Below are 20,175 nucleotides of genomic sequence, written 5' to 3'. Positions count from 1 at the left end.
TCAAATGAACAATTTGTCTAAAATCTCAGTATTGATACTCAATTGAAATATCTGAAATATGGCAGTTAGAACGAATATTAAAAAACATTTTAATTTTTTTTCCTAAAATCTTTTATGAGTTAACTCGTCCTCCTAATATAAAAAAATGATTTTGTTGAATATATTAATATCTATATTGTATTAGACGTCAGCTGAAATTGAAATGGTCGAGAAAATACTTTTAATTAATCGGAGAATTTATACATTTAGGCACATAATGCATCAATATTCAAAGGCTAATATGTAAAATCGGTTGTAAAGGAGCATATCCACACCGATATCTAACAGCAGTCATAATACAGCAATCATTGCCTCTTATATGAACATGATACATACTAGTAGATAACAAAGAACTCCAGTTAGAATCCAAATGATTGGTATTAGGAAATTGTTTGAAAATTCTAATCTAAGAGACGAGGATTTGAAAAAGGTGACTTCTGCCACAGATTCAGAAGCAAAATATTTCACACTTCTAATTTCTTAAAAAATAATCTAAAAATAACAGAACATGAATTCAGTAACAGAATCAAATTTTTTCATAAATATTATAAGCTAAAAATTAAATTTAATTTGCAATTATATTAATTTTAAATGATTTTATTGGAAAAAGTTTCAAAGAATTCAGCTTAAGAAATCAACCCTTTGCATTCGAATTGTGTTTTCTAGGCACCATTCAACACGTTGTATTATTTTGACACTTTAACTATGTATTATTCAATTTTTAATTTAAAAATATCGAACTAATGGTAAAAAGTCGTAGATGAATTTTTCGAAAATTTCAACTCGAAACAATTTATATATATATATATAAACTGAGAAGCAGCTCTTGAACTTTTTGTAGATCTTATGCAATCGATCTGTTATGGTCTTTTATGCTTCGCAAAAATTATTGGTACTTACTATAAAAATCAAATAACATCAATTAGAGAGAAAAATACCTATGTCAAACCAACATAGATAATTGATGTTTTTCTGGTATGTTTCTAGCAAAATTCCACAAATCGTTTAATACAAAATTAATTAATGTAAATATACAAAATTTACAATGTGTAGAAAATATGTTGATCGATTTTAGAGTACAAATAAAATGAAAGAGCATTTACCTGTGTTTTTATACAACCGAATCATTGCAGGAATTTCAAGCATCGAATTAGAAAATTTACACAGTCTTGACTTCAAAAGGCCCCATTTCTTCTCGAGAAGGGTTACATTCATCCATCATTTTACACTTTCTGGTTTGTCTATTCCAAGATGATACTTTAGAGGTCAGATTCCGTTTTGCAAATATAAACTAATGTTATGATGATTAGGACACACATCAGTATTCTGAATGAATAATCAAACATCCAATTTGAATTATAATGAAATAAGAAAGTGAGTAACACAGAGTTTTCCCAATAATTTTTATTATTTTCTGCATATAATAATGTGCTGAAAGTAGTTTTTCTATCTGGATTCCAATAAGAAAACTATTCCCAAAAAACGTAAAAAAGGAATACTTGCTCGGAAATCTAATGTTCGATGCAAGGTTTTTCTTTTAAGAGAATTCCTTTTATTTTTTGTTAATTTTTCTTTAGAAGAAGTTCCGTAAGGGACCATAATGTATTGTTACACTAAAATTGTTAATACTAGTTCTGGGGATTAAAATTTTCCAGTTGAATGAATATATAAATGGATTTTAAAATTACAATTATCATAAAACGCTTCAAAATAGACGTTGCTGGATTAGGGATTTTCATTGCTATGAGTGTTTGAATGTCTTTTTAAAGAACTTCTCTGTGAAAACGCTCTGCCACAGACTTCGCAGGTGTAAGGTTTTTCTTTTGTATGAATGCGTAAATGCCGTTTGAGCTTACTTCTTTCCGAAAACTCTTTACTACAGACATCACATACATAAGGTTTTTCTTTAGTATGTGTACGTAAATGGCTGATCAAAGATGTGTTCTGAGTAAACCTTTTGCGACACACATCACAAACATAAGGTTTTTCTTTCGTATGAATTCTTAGATGTCTTTTATAATTGTCTCTGTTCGAAAAGTCTTTGCAACAGAAATCACAGGAATAAGGCTTTTCTTTAGTATGAGTGCGCAAATGATTTTGTAATTTACATTTTTCGATGAAGCATTTACCACATACATCACAAGTATAAGATTTTTCTCTTGTATGAGTGAGCAAATGGGTTTTCAAAGTACATTTTTGTTTGAATGCTTTTTCACAAATATCGCATACATTCTTTTTCTCATCTGTATGAATAATTAAATGTTTGCTTAAGTTGGATTTAGTGCTGCATTTTTTACCACAAATTTTACATGCATGTACATTCTCTTTCGATCGAAAGAGTTCACAGTTTAGGTTTTCTTCCATATTAAATTTTTAACCTTTAAATTTGAATTCCCCGATTAATGAACAGAGAAGCGAATAAATAGCAAATTAAATTTCTCATTTAAGATTCCTTTAAAAATAACAGTTTTCATTGAAGTGAGAAAAGTAAAGCTATTTTAATCTTTTTCCACATTTCATAATGAAAAATTACAAAGGGAAATTATCAATTTGTTTTTCAGTCATTAAAACTTACCAATGGCTTGAATAAAATCTTTCATTTGTTCCAATCCGAACACAATAAGCCTTATTATACAGTTGTAATTATGTCTCTTTCTCGAATAAATTGCGCTTCATAAAAGTTGGAATCTTTTAAATTCTTAAGATAATAAAAGTTTATAGGCATAAGTTTTTCGATGAAAAAACGCTTTACATGAAATAAAATGAACTTTTTTCAAATCTTGTATACTCTCCGGCTTTTAATCTACACTTCTCAACCAAAGATAATGTCTGACATCATAACGTGGGAAAACGCTGAAAAATCATTTTTATAAAATGTTTTCATTGCCATTATTAATTCTGGCAGGCGGGCAGGTAGAGAAGCATAGATGGATTGAAAAGATTGCTTCGTATTTTGATTACATAATGTCCTTAGGTATCGTTTTTGGTAATATCTTCCACTTAATAATGCCTCTTATCCGACTGCAATCGGATCGAAAAATAAATAGCTTCTTAACGAAATGGACGTTAATAGTTCTACCACTTGTCTTTAACATGTAATCACATTGCGCGAAATACATTCCAAATGAGGGGTTCGAACCTTCAATGCTGTTAGGCAACTTTGCCTCAGCTTTCTGTAAAGGGGCTATCTGATTCTACTGTTTTTTAACGTTCTAAGATGACCGAATTTCTTATTTTTGAGGTGAAGAAATGGGCGCCAGCTTAATAATTTTTTAGCTGCAAGCACGTTTATTAGACATGTGCACTTATATCAAGGTAAAATAGAACATTTTATTTGAATTTGCTCTCACTTCCTCTTACACTATAGGTCAGAAATCGTGCTTTTTTTATTGGTGATTGATTTTATTTTATTTTTTATTAACATAATAACTGCATTGTTATTACAGGATGAGAGCTCAACGTATTCGTATAATACCATATAGTACCGTCTCACAAAATTGTGAGGTATAAGTAAGTTATCATCATATGGCAACAAACAAGTACCATAAGAATTTACGAGATGGCGGTGTATGACATTGTTAGCATGAGAGTAGGTAAAAAAAGACTCTGTTATAAAAAATGCTTTTTTGAGTGTGAAATCCCTATTTTTCTTAAAAGACACTGATATATATAAACTTATAAATCCAAGCCTTAATTATATATATATATATATATATATATATATATATATATATATATATATATATATATATATATATATATATATATATATATATATATATTCTAAAACTTCAGAAACATTTTCGGGAAACACGAAATAATTTTTAATATATACAATTGCTCATTCAATATTATAAAATATTTAGGTCGAATATATGAAATATACTATTAGCAATTTTAGTATGATTTTATAGTTCGCATGAATTTTTTTATGAACGTCCGCTATTTTGTTGCTTATTCATATTTTTAAATATTTATGACAATCAGTCATGCCAAAGTCGATAGATTTTGATTAACAATTTTCATTTTCACCTCTAATTATTTTTTTAGGAAACGAAATATTGAGATTAATGATTATGGTCTTCAATGAGATCTTCCTTGTTCTAAAATAATTCCTGTCATAGTTTTAAATGGAGAGAAAAAATATTATGACATAAAAGATAAAAATATGCAAGGATCCTTCTTTTCTTTACATTTCCTACATAGAATAATTTGCTGAGATTAAGAGATTATATCTCTTTTTTATAATCTTGTACTGGGCATTTTCCCAAACACATTTCCAACAAAATATTTCTTATATACCATATAAGAAATATTTTGTAAAATATATTATAAACCATCCATAGAAAAATTAAAAAATAAGATTTCATGATTTATTCTTTTTATTTGAATTTCAATCTGATTATCACATTTAGATTGGAAAGAGCATGCATCATTTTATAGATGTTCCTGAAAAATCAATTATGAATATTTAAAAATAAAAGATTGATAACGATAGCAATCTACGAATGAAAAAAAAATGTAGAATTAGAAAAGTGTTGGAGCAATAATTTTCGATTAAAGGAAAAAAAAATTCTATAATTGCAGGGTTTTTTCTTTAGAATTTCTTTAAATACCATAATTATGTCCTATCTTTTTTCTGTTTAATATTTTGATATAGATATTTCAAGTTGAACTGTCGTGATCATTTAGTCTTAAGTTGTGATGTCACAGATCCGCACAAAAATGAGCCAATCAAAATGAAATTCAATGTACGAGTTACTGATTGTTTACTTTATTATTGAATAATTCTAGGCCCGAACTGTAAATGTTTAGATGAATTAAAAACAATTTCGGATGTTGAATCTTTTAATTTTATTTTCTTCTTTTTTTCTGTTCTTAGTCGCTTTAATAATTCTATATAATGAAGCGGAAATTTATAACTTCGTGACTCCAGGAGTTTCAAGATTTAAAATAAATGTACGTATCAAATATATTTAATCTAAAAAATATATTTGAATATATGAATGAAAAGCATTCACGAATAAAAAATAATTCGACCATTTTTAAACTCATTTGAGATGCTTCTAAATTGGTGCTGTTAAATTATTCTTTTGAAATTTTCTGCATATCTGAAATAGTGACTCTTACAGACATTGCAAAAAAAGCTTGAATATTGAAATATATATGGTTCAACACTTTTCTTTAATAAATTCATAATTACATTAACATTGCAAAACATTTTCTGTTTAGAATGAAAACAAATCATAATTTGTCATTAAAAAAATTACAGAAATTAATTGGTATATGAATAACTAATGCCAGTTTTTCAGCAATTCGATTAGTCATCAATAACAAAAAAAGGAACACCTTACTAAGTTTAATTACTTCCGCATCTTCACAAAATTGGCATGCTTTTTACTTTTTCTTACCCTGAACATTAGAATTCTGATATAGCATATTATTAATAACTATCGAGCGTATAGTATAATCGAAAAATATCAATTTTTTAATAAAAAAAACACATAAACCATAGACTTCAAAATATTTTATTTAAAAATGGAAATTGATAAAAATATGTATCAATAAGGAAGATTTAAAATAAAAACCAGTAAAATCTGACGTAATGGTGGCATTTCCTTGAAGTCGGTTTTTTTGGATATCGAGTTTATGTGATTGACAACCCTTTATTTCTCGGGATTATGCAGAATGAAATTGCCTACTTGCGGAGAGAAACTCACTGTTACAGAGATTACTCCAGACAACGAACAATATTGGATGCAATGTTGCTTCTTCGTCAGAAAAATTGGACTTCAGGAAGATGTCAGAAGGATGAACTGTTGAGAGGAAAAATATAAGTGTAGTTATTTTGTTTGAATGATTGGCGTTAAAAAAATTAAAATTTTATTTAAAAAAAACGTTGTACGTTTTTAAGTTGCAGCATATCCTTATTTAGAATATCTGTTCAAATAAACAATTTTTCTAAAATGTCAGTATTGATACTCAATTGAAATTTCTGAAATAAGGCAGTTAGAACGAATATTACAAACATTTAAATTTTTGTTCCTAAAATCATTTATGAGCTAACTCGTCCTCCTAATATAAAAAAATGATTTTGTTGAATATATATATATATATATATATATATATATATATATATATATATATATATATATATATATATATATATATATATATATTGTATTAGACGTGAGCTGAAATTGAAATGGTCTAGAAAATAATTTTAATTCAACCGAGAATTAATACATTTTGGCACATAATGCATCAATATTCAAAGGCTAATATGCAAAATCGGTTGTAAAGGAGCATATCCACACTGATATGACTAAATATAACAGTCATTCATAAGAACCCGTTTAAGCATCGAAGTGTTGACTCTTATATGAACATGATACATACTAGTAGATAAAAATGAAATCCAGTTAGAAACTAAAATTATTTGTATTAGGAAACTGCTGGAAAATTTCAATCCATGAGAGGAGGATTTGAAAAAGGATACTCCTGCCACAGATATAGAAGCAAAATATTGCACACTTCTAATTTCTTGAAAAATAATCTAAAAATAACATAACATGTATTCAGGAACAGTATATAATTTTTACATAAATATTATTAGATAAAAATTAAATTTAATTTGCAATTATATTAATTTTAAATAATTTTATTGAAAAAGGTTTCAATGAATTCAGCTTAAAAAAACAACCCTTTGCATTCGAATGGCGTTTCCTAGGCACCATTCAAGACGTTGCATTATTTTGTCACTTTAACTATTTATTATTCAATTTTGAATTTAAAAATATCGAACGAATGGTAAAAAGACGAAGATTAATTTTTCGAAAAATTCAACTTAAAACAATTATTTATATATATATATTTATTTTTGGAGCGATAAACAAGCCCTTTTAATAGGCTAATAATTATGTATCAAATTACTTTTCCGAGTACAAAGGGTTAAAACTATAAAGTTCGGATTGTTAATGAAGTATTCCTTGAAATCCTTGAACTGAGAAGCAGCTCTTGAACATGTTGTAGATCTTATGCAATCGATCTGTTATGGTCTCATATGCTTCGCAAAAATTATTGGTACTAGATATAAAAATCAAATAACATCAATTAGAGAGAAAAATACCAATTTCAAATCAACATAGATAAATGATTTTTTTCTGGCATGTTTCTATTATAAAATTGGGCAAACATTTTAATACAAAATTAATTAATGTAAATATACAAAATTTTCAATGTGTGAAAATATGTTAATCAATTTCATGAGAACAAATAAAATGAAAGAGCATTTACCTGTGTTTTTATAGAACCGAATCATTGCAGGAATTTCAAGCATCGAATTAGAAAATTTACACAGTCTTGACTTCAAAAGGCCCCATTTCTTCTCGAGAAGGGTTACATTCATCCATCATTTTACACTTTCTGGTTTCTCTATTCCAAGATGATACTTTAGAGGCCAGATTCCGTTTTGCAAATATAAACTAATATCATGAAGATTAGGACACACATCAGTATTCTGAATGAATAATCAAACATCCAATTTGAATTATAATGAAATAAGATAGTGAGTAACACAGAGTTTTCCCAATAATTTTTATGATTTTCTGCATATAATAATGTGCTGAAAGTAGTTTTTCTATCTGGATTCCAATAAGAAAACTATTCCCAAAAAACGTAAAAAAGGAATACTTGCTCGGAAATCTAATGTTCGATGCAAGGTTTTTCTTTTAAGAGAATTCCTTTTATTTTTTGTGAATTTTTCTTTAGAAGAAGTTCCGTAAGTTACCATAATGTATTGTTACACTAAAATTATTAATACTAGTTCTGGGGATTAAAATTTTCCAGTTGAATGAATATATAAATGGATTTTAAAATCACAATTATCATAAAACGCTTCAAAATAGACGTTGCTGGATTAGGGATTTTCATTGCTATGAGTGTTTGAATGTCTTTTTAAAGAACTTCTCTGTGAAAACGCTCTGCCACAGACTTCGCAGGTGTAAGGTTTCTCTTTTGTATGAATATGTAAATGTGTTTTTAAATTGATTCTCTGCGTAAAAGATTTGCCACATATATCACATACATAAGGGTTTTCTTTCGTATGAATTCTTAGATGTGTTTTTAAATTGCTTCTCTGCGTAAAAGATTTGCCACATATATCAGATACATAAGGTTTTTCTTTCGTATGAATTCTTAGATGTGTTTTAACACCGCTACTAGTCGAAAATGCTTTGCTGCAGACATCACAAATGTAAGGTTTTTCATATGTATGAGTGCGCAAATGATTTTTTAAATGATATTTTCTTTTGAAAGATTGACCACATTCTTCACAAGCATGAGATTTTTCGTTTTTATGGATGAGCAAGTGCGAATTTAATCCACTTTTCATATTAAATGCTTTATCACATATCTCGCATACAAACGGTTTCATTTGTGTATGAATAATTAAATGTTGGATTAAATTGCTTTTGGTATTGCATTTTTTCCCGCATATTGGACATTCATGTACTTTTCCTTTGGATTGAACCAGAGAATTTTTTAATTTTTCTTCCATATTAAATTTCTAACCTTTAAGTATGAATTCCCTAAAAAATCAACTGATAATAGTATAGTAAATTAATCTCTCATTCAAAATTATCTAAAAAATTATAAACTTTCATGGAAGTAAAAAACTGAAATCTTCACTATTTTACTAGTTTTTCACATTTCAGGAAGGGATTTCGTACTTGGAATTTGATATTCTGGTTTTCAATCTTTAAAACTTACCAAGGGCGTTAATATAATCTTTCATTTGTTCGACTCCAAACACAATAAATTATATTATTCGGTTGTAATTATATCCCTTTCTTAAAAATAATTCGGCATTCATAAAAGTTACAATCTTTTCAATTCTTAAGATTATAAAAGTTCATAAGCTTTAGTTTTCGATAAATAAATTCTTTACCTGAATTAAAATCAAACTTTAAATATCTTGAAAACTCACCTGCGGTTAATATACACTTCTCTCTCAAAGATAATGTATGACATCATGACTTGGGAAAAATCAGAAAACATATTCTCTGCAAAATGTTGTCATTGCCATTAATAATTCTGGCAAGCATGTAGAGAAGCATAGATGGATTAAAAAAATGTTTCGTATGTTGATTATTTAGTGTCCTTAGGTATCATTTTTGGTAAATGGACCGTCAAACTTGTTATTCACTGCGAGCATCATTATGTATCAAAATTTCAATTTCCCCTTTTTGTTTTCAGAATTAATCAACTTAGGAAATTTAAGAAACCACAATTAAGGTTTCCATTCTAATTCAGAGTACATAGCTGATTTTTAAAACCGTCAGAGATAGGCATAGATTTCTTGTTAAAAATGTTTTAATTGCGTAAATAATTGTGTTTCATAGTACTTAATTTAATACGTGTTCCGCTGAATCTATTAAAAATTTTGCACGTAGTCTATGATTCTTTTTTATGAAATTTAACAGAATATACTCCACTGTTTAAATTTTTAGAAATTACAATTATTACTCCTTAACATTTAAAATTAACTGAGAAATAAACGTTTGGATATCACTAATTTAAACGAATTTAGAACTTATTAATATCGGTTTGGAGTATCATGTGTTAATTATTTGGTAGTTTTTGCTTGAAGTGGTGTTGACTGTTTTGTAATGGAATTCAAATAATCGTAACTCGGTGAGGTTCTTTTGCAAAAAAGCGGATCGATTTACTTTAATTATAGGAATGGAAGAATATTTTACTAAATGTGATTGAAAGGATCGATAGTATGCAAAACTTTAGGTAACAAACTTTTCCAGTAGCTCATTTAATGGCATATCCAACTTAAAATATAATTAATTGTTTCATTTCAAACATTTTATTTTTGTTTTAAGTATATATTTATTAAAAAATGCAGAATCATGATTAGAATTGACTTATTGTCTATTAACTTCTTAATAGACATTTTTTCCAGCTGAAAGGGAATTTTTGAAATTAGCATCAATGTGCAGGAAATGGAAGTAACAGTCAACATTTGTGATGTTTAACGGTGGTTGCAGAGAAAAACAATTAATAATATCGTTTGCAATTAAATTATTTTATGATATTTATCGAAATGTTTTTATCTTATTATTTCACATACACAGAGACACATGCACAGATATAGACACACATGTGTGTATGTATATATACATATATTCATATGTATTTCTCTCAAATTTTATAGCTATTATACTTGCTTTCGGAAAAGCATTGAGACATTTTACTAAATTTATAATAAACAAAATCTCCAAATAATTTATTTTTTAATTTTATTAAATTGTTCTATAGTTTTTATAAATAGAATGCATTGTACACTTTCAAAATAATTTGTTTAAAATTAGTTTTTTAAAGCAATACGAAAACATATAAGTGTTTTGATATTCTTATTTTATTCGCTAAATTCAAATATATATATATATATATATATATATATATATATATATATATATATATATTATAGTGTACGTCCTTTAATTTTTAAATTTGCAAGTTAAATAATTTATATTAATAAATTAAATTTGCGCTCGTTTCAAGATTATAAAGGTTTCAAAAATTAACTTTAAGGTATATATTTTTGTAATATGTTTGTGCAGAGATAATGCTTTCTTTGCAATGTTGTTTTGTATTCTTAACGAATCTCCCATGATATGATACTCTTGGAACACCGACACAACGCTTGAAAAAGTTACTTTAATAATGCGCATACATTAACTATCCTTCCACGTTTTCTTAAGTAATTTGGTTTTGTGATAAACACTGAAGAAATCTATAATGATAGAAAAATACTTGGAAAACCGTGGAGAATTTTTTTCCAATTTTTGTATAATAGGTATACTGTCCGACCATTATTCCAAATGAATAGACTTTGTGGTCAGTATTTGGTAACGCAGCAAGCAGTATTTTATATAAGATCATAAAGTTATCCTATATTTTTAAATGAAATTGTTAATTTGTCTTTTCTTTGTATTTAGTGAATGCAACTATCTATACAGTTTTGAATTTATGTCAGCTTCACGTCAACCGCATTTATATTTTTATCATTATGAAGTAGTATTCTTCACTTTCATAAAAAATGTGGCAAGGTGCTTTCTAAAAATTGCATAATTACCATAATTTGATTATGCCAATATTTTAGTTAAGTAATGACTGCTGAAATGATATTTTCTAATTTTGAATTATGATCAGAAATTATGGAATGACCAGAAAATGAGTCAGGGCAGAGAAGATGACACTACTAGAGAATCCGAATTGCACCAGCATGAAAAGGTTTGACTTTTCACATCAAATTCCAACATAACAGGTCCCAAACCCAGTGGATTTTGAATCCGAACCTGAAATGATTTCATTTCGGAGCTGAAATCGGTCTAATGGCAAGAGGAACCCTGTATAAGGAAAAAGAAAATATCTCTAGGTCATAATAATTAATCTCCATTAGATTGCGTATTTAGGTCGAATACAAGAAAAATTCTTTTACCAATTTTAATATGAATTTATTTTAACATGGATTTTTGTAATGACGACAGTTATTTTGTTCCGTATTTATATTTGTAAATATTTATGATATACTTCATTTCAAAGTCGATTTATTTTGATTAACAATTTACATTTTTCCGGATATAATTTTGAATATTTTTTTTATAAAAATAAGACTTCATGTTAAAAATTATGTACTTCTATGAGACTTTATATATCCTAAATAATCTTGTCATATTTTGAAATGGAGAGAAAAATGCAAATAATGCGACGTAAAAGAAGAAAATATGTAAGGATCCTTCTCTCTTTTATGTAATCATCTGCACAACCGTTTTCCGAAATACATTTCCAACAGCAAGGTTTTTATACGCCATATCGTGATGACCATCCGTAGAAATTTTCCACAGAGAAATTAAAAATAATCTGTCGGTTATTGAAAAAAGCGATATACTAAAGATGCACTGATGAGAAATTAATGTACTTTGAAAATGCTAATTTAAATATTTTGTACAGTGTTACTCGGATTCCAGAAACACTAGTCATTTTCATTTAGAATTTGTCCTTATGAAATCATATGAAATAACTTGTTTGCGAAAAACCAATGAGATATTTTTAGCAGTTTGAACAGTCGTTAAAAAATGGATATTCCCGCATATTTTGCATTCATATATTTTCTCTCTCGATTGAACCTGAGAATAATTTAATTTTCCATCCATATCAAATTCTTAACCTTTAAATATGAATTCTCTGAATAATAACATATTAGAGTTTAGCTTAAACCAAAATATTCTTTTCTTCATATCCGAGCATAATAAGCCTTGTTATACAGAAATAATCGAGTCTCTTTCAATATTCCAATTAAGATTTCAATTCATTAAATTTCTTTCTAAACATTTTCGTGCGGCTTTTTTAAAAGTTCATAATATTAATTTTTGAGTTAAAAAAAGCATTACCTGAAATGAAACTGCTTAAACACTTGCAAAACTTGTCTGCTGTAGTTAAAACTTCTCTGCCTAAAATTATGAATGATGTCATGACCTTAGAAAAATCAGAAAATATCATCTTTTGTCCTCAAAATTTTAACAGCCATTGGCATTTCTGATTTGCAGGTGCAGAAGTATAGATTTAGGAGAAAAAAATTTTCTTATGTTTGTTGCATGAAGTCCCTGAGTAAACGTTTTCGGTAAAGAATCCGTTAAACTAGTTGTTTAAACCCCATCATCATTATATATCAATGTTTCATACTACCCTTTATGCTTTTGCGTCTAATCAATTCAGGAAATTTGGCGAAACCACAATTAGGATGCCCACTCTAAGTGTGGATTCCTGACTTTAAGACTGTGTGTAAATCATAAAGTAATTTCCATAACTTCAAGATTTACACAGATAATTCCTATTGAAAAAATATTTAGCGATGTAAAAAATTTATTTCATGTTGTTTGACTAATTTATATTTTACAAAGATAAAAATTTTGTGCGAAGTCTAGATTTTTCTTTCTAAAAATTAGTTTATCATATTTATTAGAGTATTCTCGATTTTCTAATGTTTTAAAATACAAATTGATACTATTTTATATTTAAAACTAACCGACTAATGAAACTTTGAATATCGAAATATTCGACGCTTTTTTTAAAAAAGTTTCATTTATATTCTAACCCTTTCAAATTGAACTGATTGAATTCTTTCTACAAAAATAAAGGAACTGATTTTGCGTCAATTCTTTCCTACTTCGTTGACATAGAGCAAAGAAAAAAAATTTTGAGAAAAATAGGAAAACGGACGCAATTGCTTCCATTGACCATATTATCTTAAAAAAAATAGATTTTATGACATTTTTAATTTAATAATGAAAATTGAATCTGAAATCAGAAATTCTCTTAAAGAGAGTAAATAATACTTGTTACAAAAAAATTTTCAACAGTCCTCAAATATGAGAATTTAAATTCAATATTTTATGTCTATAGTAGACTACTACTCAGTTGTAAGACACCTTCTGATCACTTAAGACCACTAAAACTATAGAATAACGTTAGTTAAATATGATGCATTGGCATTCCCATTAGCAGAGCTATGCAATTCGATAGATGTACTTGAATTATGAAGGAGAAATCTTGAAATGTTGAAAAGAAAGAGAGAGCAGTATCCGTAATTCTAGACAGCATGCTCTTTGCAAAGTTGCATATTATAAACCACTCTTTTCATTTATCCGTATTAAATAAAATTACACACTGAATAAGAATGATTGATAATAAAATATTTAAGCGTAGTATTCATAACACAGGGTAGCTTATTATTTACTCACTAATGACTGATAATTCTTAGTGTTATTCAAAATTGCATGTAATTTTGCAATAAAATCGAAAAATATTCAATGTATTATTAAGGTATATTTCAAATGAATTAACATAAATATTAAAATCTATTTCGATAGAATTCCTTAAAATATAAAAAAAATAATTGGGTTCTATATACTCCTTTTTATTTTCCAGAATAAATTATAAAAAGAAAGTATTGTAATCGTTAAAAATTTCAAACCGAGACTTTAACGATCTTGCAAGTTTAAATTTTCCCTATTTCCAAAAACATATTTCTGGTACCAAGGCGGATAACATGTGAGCTGAAACTTCTAAACTTCCGCACCGCACAAAATGATCATTTCGCAAATACTGTATACCTCTGCCTATAAGTGTTTCATCTTATTTCTATGAGTCTTCTAGGTATAGAAAAAAGTAAATTCAAGGAGAACCGATAACAAGTAAATGAAACACAGGATGCGATCTTGATATCGGATTTTTAAGCTTGCATCAAGTTATAATCAAATTGGCTGACGAGAAGAGATAAATGCATAGAATGCATTTTCATAACTGCTATTTCTTTTATTAGAAGATTATGGAAAAACATTGATTCATATAGTGCATCGAAATAACTTCAATATACGTAAATGTATCCCAGAAAATACGCTTGAAACAATAACGAAGATATAAAAATACAAATTACTCTAGATTAAATTTTAGAATAATAAGCGTATTCAGCCTTCGCAGGCAAAAGTTATTCATGGATTTTATTTTATTCGTAACAAGAAAATTTGAAAACAAATATTGCAGTTAACGTACCGTTTAAAGCAACACTAGGGCTGTTTTGGGACATCTCATAATTTTGAACCACTATGAGATGATGAGGACGACACCTGAACTTGCACCCTACTCTCCACACCACACCACACCACACCACACCAGCGAAAGGACGTTTGGTGATGACGCATTTAACGTGCAACATACCCCCTTACACAACGGTTCTTCGGTGAAATCGAGTCACGAACTTGAAACTCTCTGGTTAAGAAACCGAGATCTTACCACCAGGCCAGTGCGACCAAACACGAATGTAATGAATGGATTCATTTGAATAATATTATTGCAAATGAAACTGGGTACGCATTACAAAATACAATTTTATCATTTATAAATCTCATAAATCATTCGTGGTCATAAAGTCCTCCATGTCGAAAGTAATAACACTGGGGACACTGGATCATTGGTGATCATTCTCTGATTCAGGTCTAAATTACGATCTGTGGATGAGTGAATGAAGTCCACCCCGTAAAAAGGATTGTGACGTATGAGTAGCTAAGTCGTTCTCTTCCTAGATGGCGCTGCTACAGAAACAAGAGGCACTCTCCCTCGGGTTTAATCGGCTGTCTTCGAACAGCTGGCTTGTCCATGGCAAGCGCCATAAGAAACAACGACAACATAAATCTCATTATGTCCATGAAATAAGCCATCTCAAATCTGCAAGTTCGATATTATAAGAATTCAGTTATGAAAAAATAAACTACTTTACAAGATATTATCTTAAATTATTTGTGAAAGTATGTCTCAAATTCGAAAAACAATAACCATGTTTTTTCAAGATTGAATAGAAATCAGGATGTGTCATTAAAAATCAGAAGTATTATATATGCTAAAAGCAAATGACAGCTTTTCAGTAATTTGAATAATCACCAATAAAAGTAAACAGAAGCAACACCTTAGTAAGAATATTTATTATCGAATCTTCAAAAGTTAGAAATAACATTTTTTTTTCCTTTTGCAGAAATAATGAATCCAAATTTTGCACAAAAATAAATATAGGTCGTGCTTCAAATATAGTCGAAACATATCAGTGCTCAAATAAATGAAAAAGGTAAATTATATAATTAAAAATAAAACATTTTATTTAAAAGTGGACATTTATTAAGATAACTATGAATTATTCACAATCAAAGACAACGATAAAATATGAAGTCATAGAGGTCTTTTCTGCAAATCATTTTGCTGAAGTTCCAGGTTACGTGGAATATTATGTCTTATTTCTCTTGATTATTTAGAGAGAAATGAAATTTCGATTCTAGGGAAACCTCACGGTAACACAGAAATCTCCAAGAAAAAGAACGATGTTCGATTCAATGATATTTTCCGTTAAAAAGAACTGCTCTTCAGGAAGAATCTGTAGAAGGATCAACTGCTAAGAACGAGAAAATAAGCTATATGAATGGTTCGAAATATACACTATACAATTCAAAAAAAAAAAAATTCCAAAACAGAGATGAAAAAGTATCCTTATAAATTATTAATTTTGAGTGTTTTGAAACAAATTTTTGAATTTTTCGGTTTTTATTCATCTTCTCAGAATTTAAAAAATATGATGCTTAATTTTTTTAAATATCCGGATTCAATAATTTTCCTTGATTAGATTATTTACGAGTTAGGTTGTCTTTATTGTATAAAAACTCATTTTTGAGGAATGTATTAAAACGCAAAAGACTTTTTATCTGATATACAAATAATTTCACATCTTTATACCACCAACTGAAGCAAATCAAAATGGTCAACGAAGTAATTTTACCTAACCGAGCAATCACCTCAGTGAGGCACAAAATAAATAATTTTAAGGATTTATATTTATATTTGGTTTTGAAAGAACATACCTCCTTAGATATCTCTAACTATATGATTCATCTGAGAGAAGGAGTTCATGTCAGCAATGTGATGAAAATACATACAATTATTGTTTCTTATATGAAAATTACAAATGCTAATAGATAACAATAACTCCATCTAGAAACAGAAATTATTGGTATTAGGAAATTGCTGTAAAATTCTAATAAATGTGACGAGGGTTTGAGACCGGATTCTATTGTCATGGATTCAGAAACAAAATATTTCACATTTATAATTTCTCAAAATTCAATCTAAAAATAACTGAACATGAATTTAAGAAGAATATACACTTTTTATTTAATATTATGAGCTAAAATTTCAGAGTTAGTTTACAATTATATCAGTTACTAATAATTTTATACAAAATGATTTAAATGAATTCAGCCTAAAAAAATTAAATTTATAAAGTTAGGATAGTTAATAAGTTAATAAGATAAGTTTCTTGATACCACTGAAATGAGTAGTAGTACTTGAATTTGTGGTACATCTTATACATTTGAACTGTTACGGTCTCTTATTCTTCGAAAAAATCAGTTGAACTTAAAGTAAATATCAAATAACATCAATCAGAGGGAAAAATACTATTGTCACACCAAACTGGATATATATATTTTTATCTAGCGTGTTTCCAGTATAATATTGCATGAATTTTTAATATAAAATTAATTCATGTTAATAAAAAAGATTAGAATATTCTAAAAATATTTAAATCGATTTCATGAGTACAAATAAAATTATAAAGCTTTACCTCTTTTCTATGCAATCGAATCGCTTCGTCAATTTCCAGTGTCGAATTGGAAACTCTACACAATCCTTACTTCAGAATACCCCGATTGTTTTTGAGCAGGGTTATATTCATCCATTACTTTACACTTTTTGGTTTCTGTATTCTAATATCTTCTGACTTACTTTAGCGACTTGATTTCGTTTTGCAAATATACCGCAATACCATGAAGATTAGGACATACCTCGATATTCTAAAAGAATAATTAAACATCCAATTTGATTTAAAATGAAATAAGAATGTGAGTAACATCGAATTTTTCCATTAATTTTTAAGGTTTTTGGCATATAGTAATGCGTTGAAAGCGTTTTTTCTATCATTAGTCCAATAACACAACTATTTTCGAAAGACATAAAAACTGAAATAATGCTTGAATATAAGTTCTTTATTAAATACTAAAAACTAGTTGTCAGTTAACAGATTTGTAAGAGTTATTACATTAAAACTACAAACAGCATTGCTAAAAAAGGCTTTAATGTAAAAGGTCATAAATGTCTTAATGTATCATACTACTTATTAAAACCGTTTTTCTGTTAAATAATAACTTATTTCTATCTTAAATTATGTAAAGAAATGTTTAGCATACAGGTAACAAATCAACAGTTACTTATCACTATAATGAAATAGCTTTTTTTTAACATAAGTATACATTAATTAACATGTCACAAATGACATACTCACGGAATTTCATGCAAGAAAGCTGATAATTCATATGTCCCTTATGAAGAATTCATTACAGCAGACTTCATAACGATTCATAAAATCACAATAAATGTTTATTTTCTTAAATTCTTTTGAATAATTTTTCAAGAAAAAAATAATTACTATCATTGAGTTCATAAAAGATATTCCCCATCTATTAGTTCATTAACATTAAGCTTCATTTTGGGTAATTACTTATTTTTAGATTTCTATTTGATGGAATCTTTTTCTTTTAAATTAATTCCATGTGTGTCCATAATGCATTGTTGCATTCAAATCGTTCTACTTGTTATACGGCATTAATAATTTGTTATTCAATGAACATGTAAATGGGTTCAAAGATTGCTATTATTAAAAAAAAATTAAAGCAAACTTTGCAGAATTATAGACTTCCATTTGTTTGAGTACTTAAATGTCTTTTTAAAGAAATGCACGATAACTATTTGGCACAAACTTCGCAGGTATGGAGTTTTTCTTTTGTATGAATACGTAAATGTCGTTTGAGATTACTTCTCTCCGAAAACGCTTTACTACAGACATCACATACATAAGGTTTTTCTTTAGTATGTGTCCGTAAATGGCTTTTAAAAGATCTGTTCTCAGAAAACCTTTTGTTACAGACATCACAGACATAAGGTTTTTCTTTCGTGTGAATTCTTAGATGTCTTTTATAACTGTCTCTGTCCGAAAAGGTTTTGCAGCAGAAGTCACAGGAATAAGGCTTTTCTTTAGTATGAGTGCGCAAATGATTTTGTTATTTACATTTCTGGATGAAACATTTACCACATACATCGCAAGTATAAGATTTGTCTCTTGTATGAGTGAGCGAATGCGTTTTCAAATTACATTTTTGTTTGAATGCTTTTCCACAAATCCCATCTGTATGAATACTTAAATGTTTTTTTAAATTGGATTTAGTGCTCCATTTTTTACCACAAATTTTACATTCATGTACATTCCCTTTCGATTGAAAGAGTTCACAGTTTAGGTTTTCTTCCATATTAAATTTTTAACCTGTAAATTTGATTTTCCCGATTAATGAACAGATGAGCGAATAGTAAATAAAATTTCTCATTTAAGATTCCTTTAAAAATAACTGTTTTCATTGAAGTGAGAAAAAGAAAGCTATTTTAATCTTTTTCCACATTTCATGATGAAAAATTACACATGGAAATTATCAATTTGGTTTTCAGTCATTAAAACTTACCAATGGCTTGAATAAAATCTTTCATTTGTTCGACTCGAAACACAATAAGCCTTATTATACAGTTGTAATTATGTCTCTTTCTGGAATAAAATACGCTTCATAAAAGTTGGAATCTTTAAAATTCTTAAGATTATAAAAGTTTATAAGCTTTAGTTTTTCGATGTAAAAATGCTTTACCTGAATTAAAATGAACCTTTTTAAAATCTTGTATACACGCCAGCTGAAAATCTACACTTTTAAACCAAAGATAATGTATGACATCATGACGTGGGAAAACGCTGAAAAATCTTCTTTATAAAATGTTTTCATTGCCATTATTAATTCTGTCAGGCAGGCAGGTAAAGAAGTGTAGATGGATTGAAAAGATTGTTTCGTATGTTGATAACATAATGTCCTTAGGTATCGTTTTTGGTAATATATTCCCCGTAATAATGCCTGTTATCCGACTGCAATCTGATCGAAAAATAAATAGCTTCTTAACGAAATGGACGCTAAATAGTTCTACCACCTGTCTTTAACATGTAATCACATTGCGCGAAATACATTCCAAATGAGGGGTTCGAACCTTCAATGCTCTTAGAAAATTTTGCCTCATCTTTGTATGAAGGGGCTCTCTTAATCAACTGTTTTTTAACGTTCTTGTCTAAGATGTCCGAATTTCTTATTTTTGGGGTGAAGAAATGGTGCAAGCTTAATAATTTCGAGCTGTAAACATGTTTATTAGACATATGCACTTATATCAAGATAAAATAGAACATTGTAATTGAATTTGCTCTCACTTCATCTTACACTATAGGTCTGAAATTGTGCTTTTTTTTATTGATGCCGTAAAAATATTTAGTAGTTTTCGTATCTAAAAATTTGGCTATTAACTGACAGTGTATTCCTAGAAATAAATTTAGAATTACAAGTACACTTCATAATGAGTGCAATAAAAAATTATGAATTATATTAA

The 20,175-nt window shown here is 28.1% G+C and overlaps 1 protein-coding gene and 1 long non-coding RNA gene across 5 annotated transcripts; both read right to left on the bottom strand.

Moving 5' to 3' along the window:
* Positions 1 to 1,764: 1,764 nt before the first annotated feature.
* LOC129959360 (zinc finger protein 569-like) lies at positions 1,765 to 8,990 on the bottom strand. The gene is made up of 4 exons (XM_056072178.1): positions 8,126 to 8,990; positions 6,439 to 6,595; positions 5,742 to 5,855; positions 1,765 to 2,396 (listed from the first exon to the last, which is right to left on the bottom strand). The coding sequence occupies exons 1-4, from the start codon at positions 8,594 to 8,596 to the stop codon at positions 1,765 to 1,767; spliced, it is 1,374 nt and encodes a 457-aa protein (XP_055928153.1). The 5' UTR covers positions 8,597 to 8,990.
* A 6,694-nt stretch (positions 8,991 to 15,684) lies between these two features.
* LOC129958585 (uncharacterized) lies at positions 15,685 to 19,430 on the bottom strand. Of its 4 annotated transcripts, none has more exons than XR_008783245.1 (4): positions 19,221 to 19,430; positions 17,276 to 17,504; positions 16,515 to 16,644; positions 15,685 to 16,051 (listed from the first exon to the last, which is right to left on the bottom strand). It is a non-coding gene; the product is annotated as an uncharacterized LOC129958585 (long non-coding RNA). The 4 variants fall into 4 exon arrangements; XR_008783244.1 differs by having other exon boundaries at positions 15,685 to 16,048; XR_008783243.1 differs by lacking the exon at positions 16,515 to 16,644.
* Between the last annotated feature and the right edge of the window lie 745 nt (positions 19,431 to 20,175).

This window comes from Argiope bruennichi, chromosome X1 (genome assembly GCF_947563725.1).
Source record: "Argiope bruennichi chromosome X1, qqArgBrue1.1, whole genome shotgun sequence".
NCBI classification, from domain to species: domain Eukaryota; kingdom Metazoa; phylum Arthropoda; class Arachnida; order Araneae; family Araneidae; genus Argiope; species Argiope bruennichi.
Note: the sequence above shows the minus strand (reverse complement) of the source record. Positions and strands in the feature narration are given on the sequence as shown.

Coding starts and splice junctions, on each gene's coding strand:
- LOC129959360 (XM_056072178.1), bottom strand. CDS start 8,596: ATGGAAGAAAAATTAAAAAATTCTCTGGTTCAATCCAAAGGAAAAGTA. Junction 6,596..8,125: donor ATACGAAAGAAAACCCTTAT/GTATGTGATATA, acceptor TGTTATTTTTAG/ATTATTTTTCAAGAAATTAG. Junction 2,397..5,741: donor CAGTGAGTTTCTCTCCGCAA/GTAGGCAATTTC, acceptor TTAATATGGAAG/AAAACCTAAACTGTGAACTC.